At 47.9% G+C, this 22,084-nt stretch overlaps 1 protein-coding gene across 1 annotated transcript in view; it reads left to right on the plus strand.

Annotated features, from left to right (window-relative positions):
• The window catches only part of LOC141996273 (aryl hydrocarbon receptor-like), a 93,907-nt gene that overhangs the window by 30,188 nt on the left and 41,635 nt on the right, over positions 1-22,084 (plus strand). Inside the window, exon 3 of the mRNA XM_074968257.1 lies at positions 20,229-20,344. Coding sequence (XP_074824358.1) covers positions 20,229-20,344 — 116 coding nt within the window. The remainder of the gene's footprint in view (positions 1-20,228; positions 20,345-22,084) is intronic.

A 22,084-nucleotide genomic window follows, 5' to 3' on the forward strand; every position in this document is an offset into this window, starting at 1 on the left:
GAAGAGACCCACTCGAGAGAGACAATCTCTGCTGCATCTGCCACATTTAAAGATGATGTTTTGACCCTTTGGGCTCTGCCTTCTGTGACCTAGTTTCTCCTCTGCTAAGCTGGACTGCTTCCTCTAGGAACTCCAGAGACCTTTGTTAAGCTCTTGTTTCCAAAGGCTGCAGTCTTGAGTGTGATCTTCCCAGTTATCCACATCCATGTCCATTTCTTTGAGGTCTCGCTTGCACACATCCTTGAAACACAATTGTGGGTGTCCTTTGGGTCTTTTTCCAGATGCTAATTTGCCATAGAGGATGTCCTTTGGGATGTGCCCATTGTTCATTCGGCACACATGCCCAAGCCAGCGGAGGCATCTCTGAGGAGTGTTTGCCTGCTGGGTATGCTGGCCCATTTGAACACCTCAGTGTTGGTGACTTTTCCCCTCCAGGAGATTCCAAAGATTCGACAAAGGCAACACATATGAACGCTGTTGAGCCTCTTTTCCTGATGAGAGTATAAGGTCCATGTCTCACTCCCATACAAATAAGTGTGCTGATAACACACGCATGATACACACAGATCTTTGTGTGTTCTATCAGTTTGTTGTTTTGCCATACCTTCTTGTTCAGTCTAGACATTGTTGTGGTGGCATTTCCAATGTGGATGTTGAGCTGCCAGGTATAAAAGCTAAGATTATTGTTCTGTAATTGCAATCCAAGCACTTCCAGCCTTTCTTGGGGTGTGGACAGCCCAAGTCATTGTAAGGAGAGGTAATGTACCCATCCCAGCACCAGTGGATCTGTCCAGTGGAGCTGGTCAACATTTATGAACCATAAAACCTTCCTGAGGAAAAATGGCATTTTGTTGCAATGACGATTCCCACAAAAGATTTTCCTTTCTGTTCAAAACTTAAAGGAAATTTTAAAACAAATGTTTTTTTCATTTCAAATGGAAGCTTCCATTTAGGTTTTTGAAAACTGAGAAGTTTTCAGGTTTTAGCCCTCCCCCACACACACTTTTTTCTCCTCCTGCCTGCAACTCAGGGCAATAAACTGAATAACGTCCCACAGGGTTGGGGGGTCACTTTTGCCAACTTCTTTTTCTTTTGCAAACTTCTCCAGCTTAGAACAGGTCACCAAGTGGTAGTTAGTGTTCCATTTTTATCCCTTGTACCAATGGACAACTTGTATCTAATGTCTCAGATGGGACTGAACAAGGGCAGCTAACTCCTCATGCTGGCATGAACAGCAGGGCTTCATTGCTATTTTTAACACACTCGCTCAATCACAGCCAGCACAGGTACATCTCCTCGAGCTGGAAACTACCTCCCTGTTTCACTGTAGTTGGACCCTTTGTGTCAGTGAAGTGGCCAGTATAATGGGACCCTGATCTCATTTAGGGCCTGTAGATGTTATCATAATACAAATAGTAGAGCACCTTCTCCTGTTTGCTAAACTGGCCACACTCTGAGGAGGCTGAAGAAACTGGTGGAAAGTCCAGCTGATGGGTACGCATTTGGCAGGAGTTAGGCAGCCCAAATCTTGGGATGAGTGGGTTGCTTTGTCCTCGCTGACAGTGCTCTGAAATAAATACACTCCAGGTTTTAAAAGCTTTCAAAATAGAAGTTAAAGTTTTGCCATCTTGCACTCAGTCCTTGCCTCTTGGAGAGAGACTGATCCCCTGCATCTGTTAGCGCTGCAGTACCCGGCTTCTGAGGTGAAGGGCATAATTAATGGTGGTCCCCTTTGAACTACCCCTGCAGGGCTGTTGAAGGCAGATAATCTGAATGACCGGATTCCTTGCTGGCAGTTTGTGCTCAGACCTTTAGTATCCTCTCCCCTTTAATCAGAATTATTCAGACCACTCTGGACTGGTGTGACCCATCTGTTATCTTGAAGGAAAAAAACAGACATCTGAACCTATTCTGATTCTTCTCATGCTGGTCCAAATCTGGAGTGCATGGAGATACTCTGATAAAACCAGAGTTCAGAATAGGCCCTTTGTTTTCATTCTTACTGTCTTAGAAATGTTGCTGAATGGTAGGCCCATGAGATGACCTGGTGGCAGTTGGGGGAGGAGCTGCATGTGTGTGTCCGGGAAGTAAAGGGGCTGGGCGGGGGGGGGGAGATCCTCTCAAAAATGTTAATACCAGATTTTTGGTACAGAGAATTCTCAGGTCTAAAGCACTGTAGGTTCAGGAGTTCAACAGCAAATTTGATAGCAAGTGAGGTGTCAGTTTGCTGCCATGTGAAATAGCTTTTCAAGCTTGGAGCTTGCATAGCACAGTTCTAAAATCAAAAATGTATAAACTAAAACCCCTCAACTTGAACACTCACACTTAAGTTAGACAGTCTCCTACATTAACAAATTGAGCTCTTTCTACAAAGCTAGAGAGTAGAGACTTTAAATGCTGGGCCGGAACCATACCTCCTGTGGGTTTGATGCATGAAGACCTCTTGTTTATAACAATTTTCTGACTTCTAGAAGTAGAAGTTAGTGGACTTGGCTTTCAGAATAGCTGGTGATCAGATTTAAATCCCTGACAACATTGATAAACAATAAACTGTATGCAGATATTACAGCAGCACCTCATAAACATGTGTGTACACCTAACATATGTAAAACGCCTCTGGGAAGTTCCACCTATTTGAAATGGAGTCAGAATCACTAGCTATCCGATTAGAGAACTTCCACCAAGAAACCCTGGAGTTGAAACCCTATTAAGAATCATAGAATCATAGAATATCAAGGTTGGAAGGGACCTCAGGAGGTCATCTGGTCCAACCCCCTGCTCAAAGCAGGACCAATCCCCAATTTTTGCCCCAGATCCCAAATGGCCCCCTCAAGGATTGAACTCACAACCCTGGGTTTAGCAGGCCAATGCTCAAACCACTGAGCTATCCCTCCCCCCAAGAGACTGTAACTGCTTTATAAAGGAGAAACCATTCTTGGAATATCAGTTTCAAATTATGCAGAGAAGCTGCCTGGCTTCCACCTTTAGTTCAGGTCACTATTACAGAAGACCTTGCACCCCCTATTTCCAATATGCACCATGCATCCCTCATTGCCCAGCCCAGAGCTAACACCATCCTGGCTGAGCACCAAGAGAAGTGGTCTCTTAGGTAGAAAGCTCTTTTTTTCCCCTACTACCTTGCCCCCGCACCTGGTGTATGGAGAGTCATGGGTTATGGACCCTTACCATCCCTGGCAACTGGAGGCAAGAACCTTCCCCCCCCCGTCAAGGTTCCTACCCCACTCTGAACTCTAGGGTACAGATGTGGGGACCTGCATGAAAGACCCCCTAAGCTTATTCTTACCAGCTTAGGTTAAAAACTTCCCCAAGGTACAAACTTTGCCTTGTCCTTGAACCCTATGCTGCCACAACCAAGCGTGTTAAAGAACAGGGAAAGAGCCCACTTGGAGATGTCTTCCCCAAAAATATCCCCCCAAGCCCTACACCCCCTTTCCTGGGGAAGGCTTGATAAAAATCCTCACCAATTTGTACAGGTGAACACAGACCCAAGCCCTTGGATCTTAAGAACAATGAAAAATCAATCAGGTTCTTAAAAGAAGAATTTTAATTAAAGAAAAGGTAAAAGAATCACCCCTGTAAAATCAGGATGGTAAATACCTTACAGGGTAATCCGATTCAAAACAGAGAATCCCTCTAGGCAAAACCTTAAGTTACAAAAAGACACAAAAACAGGAATACACATTCCATTCAGCACAGCCTATTTTACCACCATTTAACAAAAGAAAATCTAACGCATTTCTAGCTAGATTACTTACTAACTTTTTACAGGAGTTCTGAGCGGCATTCCTGATCTGTTCCCGACAAAAGCATCACACAGACAGACAGACCCTTTGTTCCCCCCCCCATCCAGCTTTGAAAGTATCTTGTCTCCTCATTGGTCATTTTGGTCAGGTGCCAGGAAGGTTATCTTAGCTTCTTAATCCTTTACAGGTGAAAGGGTTTTGCCTCTGGCCAGGAGGGATTTTATAGCACTGTATACAGAAGGGTGGGTACCCTTCCCTTTATATTTATGACACCCCCCTATCTCAAGCTACCTCTGCTCAATGAGAGGGGTGAAACTGCTGCTGATTGCAGGGGTGTTTGAAATAACTCAAAGATAACTGGGCCTGGGAGCTGTCTACTTGGCCCCTGACATTGCTCACTGGAGCAAATCCCCTAGGCTGTGCAAAGAGGAGGGGCCCCTTTTGCAGCTTTGAGCAACATATGCATTGCCAGAGTGGATCAGACCAAAGATCCATCTCACCCAGTCTCTGACTGTGTCAGCACCAGCTGCTTCAGAGGAAAGTGTAATCACATTAGAGATAAGTGGCAGAACTGGGAATAGAACCCAGGTCTCTTAGCTCTCCATTTAATCTGCCATTATGTTAGGTCACTACAGTCTCCTTCCTTGTGCTTCTTTTTGGCCTGGTACAAAGGACTGGCCTTTTCCTGGGTAAGGAAAGACCTTGGGAACCATAGGAGCCCTGAATATCTTCAGGTCTGTTGGGCAGGAGGTATTGAGCAGGCCTGTAAGGAGCACCCCTTCTTCCCAACAGAAATCCTATTCATGGCTCTCACTTGTACCAGTGAATGAGAATGTTTCCAGTAACCTCCATTGCTCACCACATGGTGCTGATGACCTGCTGTCATGGCATAGCTGGAACAGACAGCACAGCCCTATGGTGGCTGCAATCATTCCTCTCCCACAGGGTCTAGATTCATGCTGCCTCCCCTCCCCCTCATGATGATGCTGCCTGGAGAGGTGGTGTAGCGACTCTGGCTCCATGGCCAGTCAGCTGTGCTGCTCTGCTTCTCCAGGTGCAGCGAGCACTGTGCTAGGAGCATGGCACTGTGCTTGCCACAGATCTGAAGAGCACCTGCCTCCAACTCAGTCAAGGCAAGACTGAGATGAAGCTGGCTCGATGGAGGAACAGGCACCCGTCGTCCTCTTCCACTGAAGGCATCTGCCCCACATGCAAAGACTCTTCACTTAGCCTGAATGGCCAAGCAGCAGCAGAGATAAGCCTCCTTCCCCCTGCAGCTCGCTAAAGCACATTGCCCTCTGCGCCCAGCTAGTGATCTGGACTCAGATCTGTGCCTTTAACTCCAGCTTGGACTGTTGTGACTAGCTGTACCCGAGCCTTAATGTGGATGCAATGCTGAGACTCCAGCCAGTGCAGAATGCTCCAAAATGCTCCTCAGCAAGACAAGCCACTGCAGTCACATCACCCGGGGCTCCAGTCTGTTGACTGGCTTCCAGCCTGCTTCCACTGCCACTGCAGGACCTTGCTCTGGATCTTCAAGGCCAATGGGCTGGGGGAGGGTGCTGGGCCCAGCAGCATCAGTGCCCACACCTCTCCCCATGACCCATCAAGACAGCTGCCAGCCTCTGAGCCAGATCAGCTTCAAGGCCCAGGATGAAGAGATCAAGCATTCTTGATGACAGGAATCCAGCTGTGGCAGATGTTTGCTGAGCAGGTCAGACTTAACCAGGATCTGACTCCCACAAAACACACTGTAAAAACCCTCCTTTACAAAACTTCCATCTTTTCCCTCAAAGCAGGAAAGCACTACCTTGTTCTCAGCTCCATAGCCCTGGAGTATGATCAGTCAACTTCACACTGGTATCGGTGGAGCCCCTATACCCTGAGGGCCTTCTGGAGGTTTAGCAGCGTTGTCAGAGCCAGCCCTAGCACTCATTTACATGGCACAGACAACTTTTTTACCTCTCTGTTGAGCTGCATGCCGCTAAGACCCACCATACGCAGGGTGCAATCACGTTTTTCCAATTTGTAGCAGGTCTCTGTCTTGCTTCCAAAGTCCTCTCCATTTGCAGCAGCGGAATTGTAGCGCCCCCTCTCCACCTGGTTACCTCCTTTAATGCCAATCCGCTTACAGGTTTTGATGGACAGGTCTGGGTTCTTTTGGATCCCACCACCCACTCAGCAGGTTGTATCTTCTTTCTTTTTTTCCTATGAAATTATTTGGCAGTGCTTGCTTCTTCCTGGCAGGGTCGCCAGGGCAGCTTGGGCGGAAAATTCTAACTACAGAGTAATCCCCACTTACTTGCCAGATAGTTGGAGACTTCCAAGAAATAACACAAACGCAATAATTATATTAAACAGGAGACAAATACAACATAACAAGGTAAAACACTATTTTTAGGGTCACCGGTGCCCACACTGTAAATACTCGTGACTTGATGTAGCAAATGTAAAATTAGCGTCCCGTTGGTATGCGTACTTTGCTGGGGTCCTTGATGACCTATAACCACAAAATTCTTCTCTGCAGTGGTTTAGCAGTGTGGCTGACTGGGTTCAGTACAGCCGAAAGGACTCACAAGTGGAGAAGGTGGTAAATCCTTCCACAGATGTAATATGCAGCAGGTTGTAAAATCCTCAAACCCTTGCTCCCTGGCTTGAGGACACAGTTCAGGGAGTAGGGGGTCCCCAAAACAAATTCCCTGACTAACTAACTCAACGATGGTGCACTCACAAACTCCATGCACGATCCTCCGGTTTGAAGATGTCTCTGGACTCCTCCGTCACTGCAGAGGGGCTGCTCTCTGCTGGCAGGGATCCTCCTCAGGCAGCAATCAGGCTGCGTGGGTCCCAGGAGTTCCCCTCACCACAAAGGGGTGCAGGGCTCAAGGAGTAGGTTATAAAACTACACTAACATCCAAACTGTAGCCTCCTAGCCCAGCCTCCAGTCACACACTCCGCAGGCAGCTTCCCTGGGCTAGCAGACTGAGCAGAGCTGACCATGTGGTGACTGGTCTCACTGAGGGAGCTGGAGGGCGAACTCAGCCTGGCTGGGAAGTTTCCCAGCAAATGCTACAAATTGGGAATCATCAGCGTGGAAGGAAAAACCCAGCGGAGGGATCTGCTGTCAGGTCCCTAGAGGCCAGTTCTCAGGGGGAACCCTGCATGCAGGCCGGGGACTCACCAGCTCCCCACACAGCCAGTCCTGCCCTTTCCCTTGCTGGCTCCAGACTGACTCCACAATGGCTTCTCCCTGGGGGGGCCTCTCCCTCCCTATTGGTTGCTGGGCGGACTCTGAGTCTGCCTTGGCTCCCCCTCCCTACCAGGGACGGTGTGCCTCTCCCTGAGCGGCCAGCCAACAGAGTCCCAGGAATCTAGGTCATCTCCTTGGGGGTTACATAATGAACACAGTGAAGGCAGCATCAAACTGCTAGTTGTGAGCGGAGGTGTAAAAACAGAAATGCATGCTATGTCCTGAGAATCCACCCTACATACCAATCAGAGATATTCTCCCTCTTCTGCTGGCGGGTGGTGCTTTTGGCTGGAAGAAAATGCCACATGTGCAGTACAAGGTATGTGGTGGTGTTGGTGGCTTTGCAAAATGGCAGCAAGTCGCCCATAGAAGCTGCTTTTTGATTTGGGGGGGGAAATAAGTGGCACCCATGCAAAATGTCTTGCATTTAAGTGTTCTCGCTTCTGCTTTTGCTGGTGATGACAAATATCAGCCAATCCCAAATGCAGCCACAGAGGACCCCCCCCCTCCAAAAAAAACAACCAAACTATAGGAGGGAACCAATTTCTCCATTTAAATCCAGACTACCCACTTTTTCCCCACCAAAAATCTTCCACTGGTGGTATGGTTATTGCTAGTAACAGGTCAACAGAAGCTCCTGACATCATGCTAAATTTAGTTTGTGTGTTGCCCCCTTACTAACATTCAGTGGGGGTGTTTTAGTTGCTAGCTCCCAGTACTAAAAGGGGGAAAGGGTTGATGGGAAATCAGGACCTTGAGACTGACAGTCCCCAGGAACAATGGGGAAAGGCCAATGCTCCAGGTCAGCCTGAATGACAGGGCGGGCAGGCTAATCAGGGAGTCAGGAGGCCAGGGAGGTCCCATCCTCCGTGTGAGCTGGAATTGCCTGGGTCAGACAGAGTGGGGCTGAGCTAAGGAGAAAACAGGGACTCAAGCTGAGGTGGGGAGGAGAGCTGGGCCAGATCCAGAGGGACCAGAAAAGCAGCCCAAAGAGAGCAGACCCTGTCCTGGGAGCAGAGCTGTAGCAACCAGAGCCAGAGGGGCCAGAGAAGCAGCCCAGGGAGCTGGAGGCAGAGCAGCAGTTGTGCTGAGGCAGAGCGGGGCTGGAGCTGAGACAGAGTGGAGCTGGAGCAGTCCAGAGTGAGGTGTGGTGAGCAGCTGGGGAGAGCGAGGGGGGACCCTTGGCAGCAGGCCCAGCACAGGGAGATGCCTCAGCCAGGAGGCTCTGCAGGCCGGACTCAGAGGGGGATTGGTAACCCTGACAGGGTGGGGGCAACGCTGGGAAGAAGGGCCCTGCCATCTAAAGCCTGAGAGCGTGTGGCCACCACCAGAGCGAGTGTCCAACGCACAGCATCCCTGCAGCACAGCCAGGGCCTGAGAAGGAGGCCTGGGATTTACAAGGAACAGACTGAACTGCCCTGATGTTCCAGAGACTCTTTTTGTGATGTTCCCTGCCATAGAGCAGGGTGATGTGTTTCCTTTAACCTTTACCATTTTCCTTACTCTTTTTAAAATTAATTGTTGGTTAAATAACTTGCATTTGCTTTAAATTATATGTAATGATCAGCGGGTCAGAGAAGTGCCCAGTGCAGAGAGAGTAGCTCGGAGTGGGGACACCCTAGCCCCTGTCCTAGGTGACCGCAGCAGGGTTGGGGGGTCGAGCCCCCCAGGAATCCTAGGCCCAGCCTTGTTGGGGTTACAAGGACTCTGCCAAACAGGAAAGTGGAAGGGGAGTCCTCAAGGGCAGGGAGGCCTCTGGGTAAAGGAAGTGGGAGCAAGGACTCAGATCCTTTCACTAGCCCACTTCCCTGGGGTACTGCAGAAGCCAGGAAAGTTCCTCACAATAGAGGGACTATTCCCCTGCTTACATGTAGCCAAGTGCCTTGTCTGAAAGGTCACTTTATTTCAAGTAATAAACTGTTTCCCTTCTTAAAGTAACAGCGCTTAGACAGGATAGGCTAAAGTAAAGCTGGGGTGTGGAGGATGCCATTATCAGTTCTCCAGCTTGTCTTCACTCTGTAGGCTTGATATGGTGTGACAGTTCTGCTGATTTAGTGACCCAGGGGCTGCAGAAGGCTATTCATAGAGAGAGACAAAGACTGAACAGACAGGAGGGCTGGTCTAAGATCTCAGTAGTAAAGAGCAGGACTTCCTTAGTTGTGTTTTGACGTTCTCAATCTTTTCAATAAGAACATATTGTTCAGTCAAGGTAAGAGAAATGCTCTTCAGAGTAGTGCTGTGAACCATGTCTGTGGCAAATAGACTCTCCCTTTAATTCTCTTAGTTGACAAAATCAAAGGCCCGCATTTTCCAACATCGGCACCTAATGTTGCGGTTTGTAAATCCTGAATCAAAGTGTCCTGATCTTCCAAAGTGCTGCATGCTTGTGTAATGCCGACGAACCCCAGTTGTCAGGATCGAACCTGGGACTTCTGGAGCTTAGTGCTTGAGCCTCTGCTGCATGAGCTAAAAGTCACCTGGCTGTTAGCAAAGGCTGTAGAGCAGACTCATTAATTTCTCTCTCTAATCTAAGTGACCTCGGTGCCACTAGATGGGACAGAGCACCACACCCAGGAGGTGTATAGGTCACACTTGCTGCTCCTAATGACTTCAGTTAGTGAAGTGCATAGTGATGCAAAAAGAAAAGGAGTACTTGTGGCACCTTAGAGACTAACCAATTTATTTGAGCATGAGCTTTCGTGAGCTACAGCTCACTTCATCGGATGCATTTCCACAGTATGCATCCGATGAAGTGAGCTGTAGCTCACGAAAGCTTATGCTCAAATAAATTGGTTAGTCTCTAAGGTGCCACAAGTACTCCTTTTCTTTTTGCGAATACAGACTAACACGGCTGTTACTCTGAAACCTGCATAGTGATGGTCACTAGCCATTGGAACAGCTTTCCAAGGGAAGCAGTAAATTCTCTATCGCTGGAAATCTTTAAATCAAGACACTCTCTAGTTCACCCACACCTCATGGGCTTGATGCAGGAGTCACTGAATGAGGTTCTCTGGCCTATTTATGCAGGAAATCCAGGCTAGGATCAGATAAGTAAGCTGTGAGTTCTGGGTGCTCAGCCTGTGACTTAGGGTCAAGTTTCAGGCAGCCCTTGTGGACAAAGGGCAAAGGACAAAAGGCCAGATTTTTAAAAAGATATTTGAAATTAGGTGCCCAGATACCTTTAAAAATCTGGCCTTAAATCCATTATCTGTTGGTCATACCTCTACTGTTAGCATGTGGCAGAGATTAAAATAGATGTGCGGGAAATCAAAGCCATTAAAACCAAACTTTCTTTGTCTATCTTGATGCAACACTTCGAGCCTTTCCTCTGTCATTCTATTTTGATTGTGCACCTTTTGCAGTATTCCATTGCAGTATTCCATTTTTTTCAAGCCTTCCTAGACCTAAAGAAGTTTAATTATTCATATTTCCTATGTTTTACTAAGAGTGCTCACAAAAATGAAGCAGCCTGTTACTTGAGGCAGATGCTGTGTATGGGATTCATCCTGTGTACTGCAAAAGTTTGCACAGATTGTATATGCATGTTGCTTAACATTGCACTATCTGGTATTTCAGCAATACTCAGGGGTGCGTCTGTGTTTTAGTAAACACTATGGGCCATAACCTACCTCAGCTTTCTTGCAGAACTGCTCCTCACTTTTCTCAATAGGCAGTTATGCTTAAACACTGATAGCACAACTTGGGCCTGTGATGTTTAGTTGTATTAAAGCTGTACTGGCCTGAAATGATAAGTCCACAATAGTTTTCTTTTTAAAAACAAACAAGTCACTTTTGTTATAGAACCTCCACTGTGTATTATCTTTCACCAGATCCTAGCTAACTGCTTGCTTTCTACAGGTATAAACAATGTTATCCATCTCTTCTTGGGGAGCAAAAATATACAGAGGTAACTACAAAGATGAAAGAAAGACAGTCTTGTACTTACAGTACCAGATCGGGATTTAAGAGATCTGAGTTCAAGTGCCAAATCTGCCGCTGACTCCCTTTCTGACCTTTGTCAAGTCACTTAAAATTTCACTATGCCTCAGTTTTCCCTATCCTTTCATCATGCTTTGTCTGAGATGTCTGTTTTAGATTATAAGATCAGTGTCAGGGTGGAATGATTTAAATGAAAGGCAGTTGTATCACTGACTTTTAGTGATGATATAAATTAGTAAGCAGGAAGCCTTGCTTTTTAAATCTTCAGTTGTAATCTTGTTTTACATTTGTACTTTTTAGGTTTTTTCCTAAAGAAGGGCTGATTCTCATTCAGGGGTGCTGGAACAATTTGTATATTGGGGGTGCAGAGAGCCACTGAACCACACTGTAAACCCTATATATAATGGAAACCACTTCAAACCAGGGGGTGTGATAGCACCCCTAGTTCCAGCACCTACATTCTCATTGGTTGGTATAAACACTGAAATGTGTTGACTTACAACTAATATAGCCTTTACACTCATTTTGGTACTTTTTTGCTAACCAGATGGGTACAATATAATGTATATTTAAGCAGTCGTATAGATAATTATGAGATTCTTTTTTATTGTACTAAAATGTACAGTTAGAAAATGGTGAATAATACATTGCTTATTTACTAGATAATTAACTTTGCTGCTGACTTGTGTCAGGCTGCATGAGGCTGGTAACTGGAATTTAATTAAAACACACAACAGCATACAAAATCGGTTACAAAACAAAACAACCTGAAATGTTTTGGATATTGTGACAGGGTCAGGCCAGATGACTACAAAAGAGTGGTCGAAGGTAGATACATTAGTTCCAGGTTAAGCAGGTCCCTTTTCCCTGCGTAAAATAACAGGGACTATTCCAGAACACTCAGGAACTTTCTAGAACTAATTCATAGAATCATAGAATATCAGGGTTGGAAGGGACCTCAGGAGGTCATCTAGTCCAACCCCCTGCTCAAAGCAGGACCAATCCCCAACTAAATCATCCCAGCCAGGGCTTTGTCAAGCCTGATCTTAAAAACTTCTGTGGAAGGAGATTCCACCACCTCCCTAGGTAACACATTCCAGTGTTTCACCACCCTCCTAGTGAAAAAGTTTTTCCTAATATCCAACCTAAACCTCCCCCACTGCAACTTGAGACCATTACTCCTTGTTCTGTCATCAGCTACCACTGAGAACAGTCTAGATCCATCCTCTTTGGAACCCCCTTTCAGGTAGTTGAAAGCAGCTATCAAATCCCCCCTCATTCTTCTCTTCCGCAGACTAAACAATCCCAGTTCTCTCAGCCTCTCCTCATAACTCATGTGTTCCAATCCCCTAATCATTTTTGTTGCCTTCCGCTGGACGTTTTCCAATTTTGCCACATCCTTCTTGTAGTGTGGGGCCCAAAACTGGACTCAGTACTACAGATGAGGCCTCACCAATGTCGAATAGAGGGGAACGATCACGTCCCTTGATCTGCTGGCAGTGCCCCTACTTATACATCCCAAAGTGCCATTGGCCTTCTTGGCAGCAAGGGCACACTGTTGACTCATATCCAGTTTCTCGTCCACTGTAACCCTTAGGTCCTTTTCTGCAGAACTGCTGCCTAGTCATTTGGTCCCTAGTCTGTAGTGGTGCATGGGATTCTTCCGTCCTAAGTGCAGGACTCTGCACTTATCCTTGTTGAACCTCATCAGATTTCTTTTGGCCCAATCCTCTAATTTGTCTAGGTCCCTCTGTATCCTATCCCTACCCTCCAGCATATCTACCTCTCCTCCCAGTTCAGTGTCATCTGCAAACTTGCTGAGGGTGCAATCCACACCATCCTCCAGATCATTAATGAAGATATTGAACAAAAACGGCCCCATGACCGACCCCTGGGGCACTCCGCTTGATACCGGCTGCCAACTAGACATGGAACCATTGATCACTACAAGTTGAGCCCGACAATCTAGCCAACTTTCTATCCACCTTATAGTCCATTCATCCAGCCCATACTTCTTTAACTTGCTGGCAGGAATACTGTGGGAGACCATGTCAAAAGCTTTGCTAAAGTCAAGGAACAACATGTCCAATGCTTTCCCCTCATCCACAGAGCCAGTTATCTCGTCATAGAAGGCAGTTAGATTAGTCAGGCATGACTTGCCCTTGGTGAATCCATGCTGACTGTTCCTAGTCACTTTGCTCTCCTCTAAGAGCTTCAGAATTGATTCCTTGAGGACCTGCTCCATGATTTTCCCAGGGACTGAGGTGAGGGTGACTGGCAGTAGTTCTCAGGATCCTCCTTCTTCCCTTTTTTAAAGATGGGCTCTATATTAGCCTTTTTCCAATTGCTGGAACTTCTTCCAATCACCACGAGTTTTCACAGATAATGGCCAATGGCTCTGCAATCACATCCACCAACTCCTTTAGCACTCTCGGATGCAGCGCATCCGGCCCCATGGACTTGTGCTCGTCCAGCTTTTCTAAATAGTCCCGAACCACTTCTTTCTCCAGAGAGGGCTGGTCACCTCCTCCCCATGCTGTGCTGTCCAGTGCAGTACTCTGGGAGCTGACCTTGTTCGTGAAGACAGAGGCAAAAAAAGCATTGAGTACATTAGCTTTTTCCACATCCTCTGTCACTAAGTTGCCTCCCTCCTTCAGTAAGGGGCCCACACTTTCCTTGACTTTCTTCTTGTTGCTAACATACCTGAAGAAACCCTTCTTGTTACTCTTAACATCTCTTGATAGCTGCAACTCCAGGTGTGATTTGGCCTTCCTGATTTCACTCCTGCTTCCCCGAGCAATATTTTTATACTCTTCCCTGGTCATTTGTCCAATCTTCCACTTCTTGTAATCTTCTTTTTTGTGTTTAAGATCAGCAAGGATTTCACTGTTAAGCCAAGCTGGTCGCCTGCCATATTTACTATTCTTTCTACACATCAGGATGGTTTGTCCCTGTAACCTCAATAAGGCAGGCAGGCTAATTAGGACACCTGTAGCCAATTGGGAAGCTGCTAGAATTAATTAAGGCTAATCAGGACACCTGGTTTAAAAAGGCTCTCACTCCAGTTAGTGAGGTGTGCATAAGGAGCTGGGAATGAGAGAATGAGCTGCTGGAGGACTGAGGAGTACAAGCCATGGGGAAGTAGCCCAGGGAATTGTAGCTGCCGTGCAGCTGTTCCAGGAGGCACTCTAGACAGCTGCAGTCCACAGGGGCCTAGGCTGGAACCCAGGGTAGAGGGCGGGCCTGGGTTCCACCCAAACCTCCCAACGCAGGAGGTTCCACCAGAGAGGAAGGTATCTGAGCTGTTCCCCAACCCACATAGTGGATCAGCAGAAACTGCGGGGATTGTTCTTACTCTTTTTTCCCCATGCAGGCCAGGGATGAGGTTGTCTGAGTGAACGGCAGATTTGAGCCACGAAAGTGGCCAAACTGAGGGCTACTGTGAATCTCTGAGGTGAGCAAAATCTGCCAATAAGTGCAGGACCCACCAAGGTAGAGGAGGAACTTTGTCACAATATATAAACGTCACTTATCAAAACATGGTTACAGACTTTGGATGGTACCAAAAATGGTGGTAATTGTCCTCTTGGGGGGTGAGGGAAGAAGTAGTAGATGAGCTGCTGATGTTAAAGTTTAATCCCTCTTCATCTCAGGTGGCATTTGGGATTCATCTGGTAGGGGTGGTGATATCATTTGGGTCCCCATCTCAGTATAGTCAGGACACCTCAGGATCAGAAGGACAAAGGTCTGGGGTCCCAGGAAAAGGTGGGGGTGGCAGCAGCTCATTCTAGTTGCCTCTGTCTGTTCTTCCGTATTCTCCCCCCCTCCCCCACAAGCCTTTGGGTGGAACAGCCCATCCCCTCATTATTTTGCCCACCAGTTAGGCCGACTAGCCGACACACCAATTTTGGTTCTTCAGTTTCTGGATGCACATTTTCTCGTTCTTACTGAGCCTTCACTTTTTTTTTTGGTCTCCTTTCCTATCAACACTTGTGGTTTTTGTTGGTTATTGTGATATTTTATGAAGTTTTACATACTCTTTAAAGTTGAGCTGACAATTACGGTTAATTTGTCTCAATTATTACAATAGACCTCTGGCATGAACAAAAAATAACCTTGAAATTGTGGGTGCAAATGTAAATTTTGTGCTCCTATGGGAAAGGCTTGATAACGACAATCAATGTTGCTTGTTTACTCTTATTTTATCATTTGTTGGTATTGATTTTTAGAGTACAAGTCTCCTCTGAGAAGTGACTTTGTAAAAATGTCCTCCATGGGGCAGTATGCATATTGTGTCTGTTTACTTCCTGATCAAACTTGCTCATTTTACAATTAAAAACATTTTTATTTACTTTAGCTGCAGCCCTGCAAACTCAACTATGGATCTGAGTCAAGCTGGCTTCTTTCTGGCCTGTGGATCCTCACCAATAATAAATATCCTTACAGAGCAGATTGAGCCTTCAGCTGTATGTGTGCAACCCCATTATTGCCAAATTTAGCCCAAACCCACTCTGACCCCTCAGTCCCCCTCTCCACTCCTCCCCTGTCCTCATGTAAGCTATGCAGATGTGCCGTGGAGACCTAGTTTGTAATATGTAGGGGTGTGGAGTCCCCAGGTATGCAGAATCTCTGCAACTGTGATTCCCAACCCCCACAAAGCAGATACATACCTTTTTTTAGCTGCTTTTGATCCTGACCCAAAGCCCACTGATGTCAACAGGAGTCTTTGAATCAGGCTGTTGAACATTGTATGTTCCTGCTAGGAATCCAAAATGTGGCCAATGTTATTGGGGGGGCCCTTGAGTAGGGCTTTGAAAATCTACTTGCCTTGTCAGGCAGGTGCCCTCCATATCTGCAGAGCTTAAACTGCATGTACTTTAATGTTTTTTTAGCTTGTAGCTGCACAGGGAATTGTCCATTTTCACTGCAGCTCTTCAGAACCCCCAGAGTACAGTGAAACTGACAGGAATTCCTTCAGTTTTGCTCTGCTGCAAATTGGGAGATCTGTGAATACACTGGAGCTGGGGTGGGGCAAAGGAGCAGAGAAACCCATCTGGCAGCATTGAGAATGCTGTGAGAGGCATAAAGCAGCTGAGTCATCTCCCCTCCTCTCTCTCCCCTCCCACCCCCCATTGCAACAGTCAGGATGGCAGAGAGATACGGGAACAGACACCCATATACAGAAGACTCTTGGGCAGGGGGACGCAGAGACCATGCTCCTTGCTACCAGCAGCCAGGCAGAATAAGGTGGGATGGGGACTTCAAATTCATCAGAGACCTACTGGCTTGAAGCTGATAAGAAATGGAATACTCTGGCCTCGGTGGAATGAGTTGGCTTCTCACTTGGGTGTTTACCACAGACAGATGGTTCCTCTATCCTTCGGGCTCTTACAAGTGATGTATCAATTTTGCTGCATTCTCTGGTTCTCTTTGTTTGCAGCTATAGTCTCTCCCATGGGCTCATCTACAGGTTTGTGCTCTGTGAGCCAATCTGCTCCTGATTCACTGATTCCAAGGCCAGAAAGGGACCACTGTGATCATCTAGTCCAGGGGTCAGCAACCTTTGAGAAGTGGTGTGCCAAATCTTCATTAATTTAAGGTTTCATGTGCCAGTAATAAATTTTACATTTATAGGGGGCTCCTGACGGAACCCCAGACCAGCCGCGGGCTGAGCGGCTCAGCCGGTCTGGGGTTCCATCTGCCACTGGCGCTGCTGGTCTGGGGTCCGCACTGCTGGCCTGGATGAACATAACTGGGGCCAGCAGCTGGGACCCGGGCTGAGTGGGGCCGGCGGCCGGGACCTGGGCTGAGCGGGGCTGGCCCGCTGCCGGTCTGGGGTTTCGTCCGCCAGCCCCTGTCAGCCAGGGTCCTGGCCTGGATGGATGGAACCCTGGGCCGGCAGTGGGCTGAGCGGGCCCAGCAGCCAGGACTCTGGCTGGCAGGGGCTGGCAGACAGAACCCCACACCGGCAGCAAGCTGAGCGCGCTGCCAGTCTGGAGTTCTGTCTGCCGCCCGTGCTGCCAGTCTGGGATTCTGTCCGCCGGCCCTGCTCAGCCTGGGTCCCGGCTGCTGGCCCCGGTTACATTCATCCAGGCCGTCGGTGGGGACCCCAGACCGGCAGCGCCAGCGGCAGATGGAACTCCAGACCGGCTGAGCTGCTCAACCCGGGGCCGGTCTGGGGTTCCGTCCGCCGGCACCTTCCCTGCTGGGGTCCCGGCCGCCAGCCCCGCTCAGCCCTCTGCCAATCTGGGGTTCCATCGGGGGACCCCTGTAAATGTAAAATTTATTACTGGCACACGAAACCTTAAATTAATGAAGACTGGTTTGGTTGAAAATACATCTTGGTACCGGTTGATCATCTCAGTTACCTCCTTCTTCTGGTTCAGTGTCAGATCAGGGGATATCCTGATCTGCTCATGTAGGTTATTTCCCTGGATCGGGGCCTCTTGGGCCACCACACATGCCTCTTGCTAGTTTCAAGGTTTCAAGAGGTTAATGTGATAAATTTGTTCTTATTTCCAGCATCCTGGCTGCCGCACCTTGTAGGTTACTTCCCCCACAGGTTCAACCACCTCATAGGGCCCCTGCCATTGGGCCAGAAGCTGCTGTGGGTACCAAAACCATCACCCAATCCCCTGGTTGGAACTGTCGGACTTTTGCCTGGCGATTGTAGTGAGTTTGCTGGGCCTCCTGCGCCTTTTCCAAATGTTCCCGTACAATAGGGGTGACCCAGGCTATCCGGTCTTGCATCTGCAACACATGTTCTATTATATTTCTCCCCTCATTGGGTTCCTCTTCCCATATCTCTTTGGCAATATCTAGTTTGCCATGGGGGTGGCGCCTGTATAATAACTCAAAGGGGGAAAACCCAGTTGAGGCCTGAGGTACCTCCCGGACGGCGAACATAAGGTAATGTAGTAGGGCGTCACAATCCTTCCCGTCCTGACTTACCACCTTCCGTATTATAGCGTTGAGGGTTCGGTTAATCCTTTCTACCAGCCCATCGGTCTGCAGATGATAGACTGAAGTTCTCAGGGTATGTATATGGAGCAGGGTACAGAGGTCCTTCATTAACTTCGGCATAAATGGGGTTCCTTGGTCTGTTAATATCTCCTTTGGTAGCCCCGCTCAGGCAAAGATCCCCACCAATTCTTTAGCTATTGTTTTAGAAGCCGTGTTCCGCAGGGGGACGGCTTCTGGGTAGCGAGAAGCATAGTCAAAAACAATAAGTATATATTGGTGGCCGCAAGCCGTCTTCTCCAGGCTTCATCCATGGCTATTCGCTCAAAGGGGACCTCTATGATGGGAAGGGGTACTAAAGGTGCCCTCCAGTCGGGGCGGGGACTGTGCAGCTGACACTCTGGGCAGGACGCACAGTACCTCCGCACTTCCTCATATACTCTGGGCCAGAAGAATCATCGTAGGACTCCTGCCAGGGTCTTCTCTACCCCCAAATGCCCCCCAAAAAGATGACTGGGGCAAGACTTAATACAGCATTCTGGTGTTTTTGAGGTACTAGGATCTGCTGTACCTTCTGCCCCTGTACTGGTGCAACCTGGTATAAGAGATCCTTCTTCATTATGAAGTAGGGTCCTGGACCCTGGGTTTTCCCTTCCATGGGAACCCCATCTATTTTGGTCACCTCTTTCCTAGTCCTTGGGTCTTCAGCCTAGTCCTGTCCAAAATTTCCTCTCCCGGAGCTAATCTGCCCAAGCTCTAGGGGGCCAGTCTCTGTTGCCTCTACTGGTTCAGAGGCATTAGGGTGGGGGTCAGACTCGGGTGCTTCTCCCTCCTGGGTGGCCTCCTTTTCAGCTGCTCGGCTCCGCCTACCTACGAGAGCGACCCTCTGGCTTTGGGTCAGTATTTGGGTTCCCAAGGCCTTAACTGCCCTCCTTTCCCTTTTTGACTTTCTACTCTGTCTGGGAGTGGAGAACAAATCTGGGCATATTTCAGAGAAGATTGGGGGTTGACAGTCTACTGTGGATGTGTCACTGACTTCAGGGTTTCCCCTTTTCTCCAATTCCCCTACCAGGAGTAAGTCTTCAAACCCTGGGAAGTCCCTCCCTATGAGCACCGGGTGTGGGAGTTTAGGGACTACACCTGCTGCTACCTCAGTAATGTTCCCCTGAATATCGATTTTTACTGGGATAGTGGGGTAATAACCAACTGTCCCATGGACGCATGTTATCCCCATACGCTTAGCCCACAGCAGCTGACTATGCTTCACGAGCTTCCCCGAGACAAGTGTGATAGCACTCCCCGAATCAACCAGTGCTGTGGTCTCTACCCCATTTAGCTTCACTAGTCTGGTGTACATATGTGGGGTTAGTGATACCCCCACGAGGTGGATTAGGGAGCATGGGTCTGCCCAGTTCCTCATGTTACACTGCATAGGCTCCTCGGCATTGGGACGCTGTGCAGCTATGTGTCCCCACTCCCCGCAGGCATAACATTGGTATGGAGCCCTAGGCATTCCCCAGTCTCTTGGTTTGGGCAGTTTAACATCTTCTCCCTCAGTGCTCCGACTCTTTGTGGCTTCTGGTGGGCCTTCAGCCGCTCTCTTTTTCCACCTGGGCTCTCCTGGTGGCCCAGTCACCCGAGCTCTAGGGCCTGGTGCTGCTAGTTTAACCCGGGGTGCCTCTTCCTTAACTGGTCGGGTCAGCTCCCTCGCCGTCCTTCACCTCTCTACCAGTGCGACAACCTCATCGTAGGTGGAGGGTTCATTTTGGCTTACCCAGGCGCGAAGGTCTGGTGGTAGTCCTCTCATGTACCGGTCAATGACCAGAACCTCTAGTATCTCTACTTCTTTTTTTTCTTCCCCCACCCCCTTCCCCAAGAGGGACAATGGATCCCTCTAAACAGAGGCCAGAGCTGGGCCGGGGGAATCCTTTTTAGCCAAAGGACAGATTTCGACAATTGCAAACCAACTGAAAGCAAACATACCTTTAAAAATAGTGACTGTTTGAAGTTAGTGGTAAATGTCATCATGTGTGATAAGTACTTGGACACTTCTCTCTAGTGGCCTATGGCAAGGCGTTAGCTGCTGTTTGCACAGGTCTTGTTAAGTGCCTCTTGCTTTCATGGTATATGCCTCTACCATAAACACCGTGAACAGCAAAGCAAGCAGCTGGCAAGCAACGCAGGCTTCCTTTGAAGAAGCAGCACCTAATCAAACTGTGAACAAATTGTTTGAGGTAAAAGAATCTGACATTCACAGCAGTGATTTTGTAAAAATTATTTCAGCACTAACATTGCTTTACTTTGCTTCATTGCAGTTGCCCTGAAGAGTCACTGCTCCAAAGGGGGAGCAGAAAGGAATGATGACCATGACAATGGGAGGACCTGGGGACTGGCTGACAGAATCATACCAGAGGGTGAACTGCTATTACAGGTTGGTGCTTCAGGCATTCTCTCTACAATCAAGTCTGTCTGCAAGGCTTATTTGGGCACTTCCTCTCTCTCTCTCTCCTCTCCCACCTTGACTCCTGTGCATTTACTTTGTGGTAGAAAAGGACAAATGTTTGGTTCAAAATGTGACTGACAAAAAAAAAAAAAAAGACCATGCAGCCCCTGGTTGCCTTGTTATTTCAGCCTGCAGAAATCAGTCCAGCCTCTTATTTAACACATCACGGTAGAGCATGGCGTAAAGATACAGAGCTTGATTCTCCACTGCTTTGCACCTTTTGTAGTCACTAGCACTGGTGTAAAATGGAAGTACTGGTGGAGTATTACATCCTGTTTGAACACAGGATGTAATATAAAAGGCAGTAAAGAGTCATTTACAATTTACCATTCTTCCCACTCACTTCCATGGGAGTTGACTTAGATCATTTCAAACCATCTGCAGCTAGCTGCCATAAATGGGCGTTTAACCCACACACCTCCTGGGTCTGGTGTTCTGTCCCATGTAGTGGCACTGAGACCATTTAGAGAGAGAGAAAGCAATTAATGAGTCTGCTCTACAGCCTTAGCTACCAGCCAGTTGGCTTTGAGCTCATGCGGTAGAGGCTCATGCACTAAGCTCCAGAGATCCCCGGTTTGATCCCACCCACCGACGACCGGGGGGTGTTGGCTTTACAGGCGCACAGAGTTTTCTGGGTTTTTTTTAAGACAAAACCCAGTGTTGTTCTTTGAATGGTCCCTATTGTATTCCAGTGTGGGTTATGCATGCACACCTAGTTGGAGAACTTGGAAGTAGTGTTTGTTGGTCTGTGCATGTGCCCTGACTCACCTCAAGCTTCCATTTAAGGCAATAAAGGGGCAGGGTGGACCACCACATCTCCAGATCTCCTTGCTGCCATATAGTCCAGGTTCAAACCTTCCGTGTCCTCCTCTCTGGAGTTCTAATTATGGTTGTGAATAGCTTTACTAGTTTTATTTCTTTTCTAGTTTTTAACAGTTTAATCTAGATTTCAGGGACTTTCCCCATTACCCCTACCCCGTACCCCTGTTCAAGTACCAGACTATGCCCAGGACTGCAGGCTTCATAGAATCATAGAATATCAGGGTTGGAAGGGACCCCAGAAGGTCATCTAGTCCAACCCCCTGCTCGAAGCAGGACCAATTCCCAGTTAAATCATCCCAGCCAGAGCTTTGTCAAGCCTGACCTTAAAAACCTCTAAGGAAGGAGATTCTACCACCTCCCTAGGTAACGCATTCCAGTGTTTCACCACCCTCTTAGTGAAAAAGTTTTTCCTAATATCCAATCTAAACCTCCCCCATTGCAACTTGAGACCATTACTCCTCGTTCTGTCATCTGCTACCATTGAGAACAGTCTAGAGCCATCCTCTTTGGAACCCCCTTTCAGGTAGTTGAAAGCAGCTATCAAATCCCCCCTCATTCTTCTCTTCTGCAGACTAAACAATCCCAGCTCCCTCAGCCTCTCCTCATAAGTCATGTGCTCTAGACCCCTAATCATTTTTGTTGCCCTTCACTGGACTCTCTCCAATTTATCCACATCCTTCTTGTAGTGTGGGGCCCAAAACTGGACACAGTACTCCAGATGAGGCCTCACCAGTGTCGAATAGAGGGGAACGATCACGTCCCTCAATCTGCTCGCTATGCCCCTACTTATACATCCCAAAATGCCATTGGCCTTCTTGGCAACAAGGGCACACTGTTGACTCATAT

Source organism: Natator depressus, chromosome 11, assembly GCF_965152275.1.
Source record: "Natator depressus isolate rNatDep1 chromosome 11, rNatDep2.hap1, whole genome shotgun sequence".
In the NCBI taxonomy this organism is placed as follows: Eukaryota; Metazoa; Chordata; order Testudines; family Cheloniidae; genus Natator; species Natator depressus.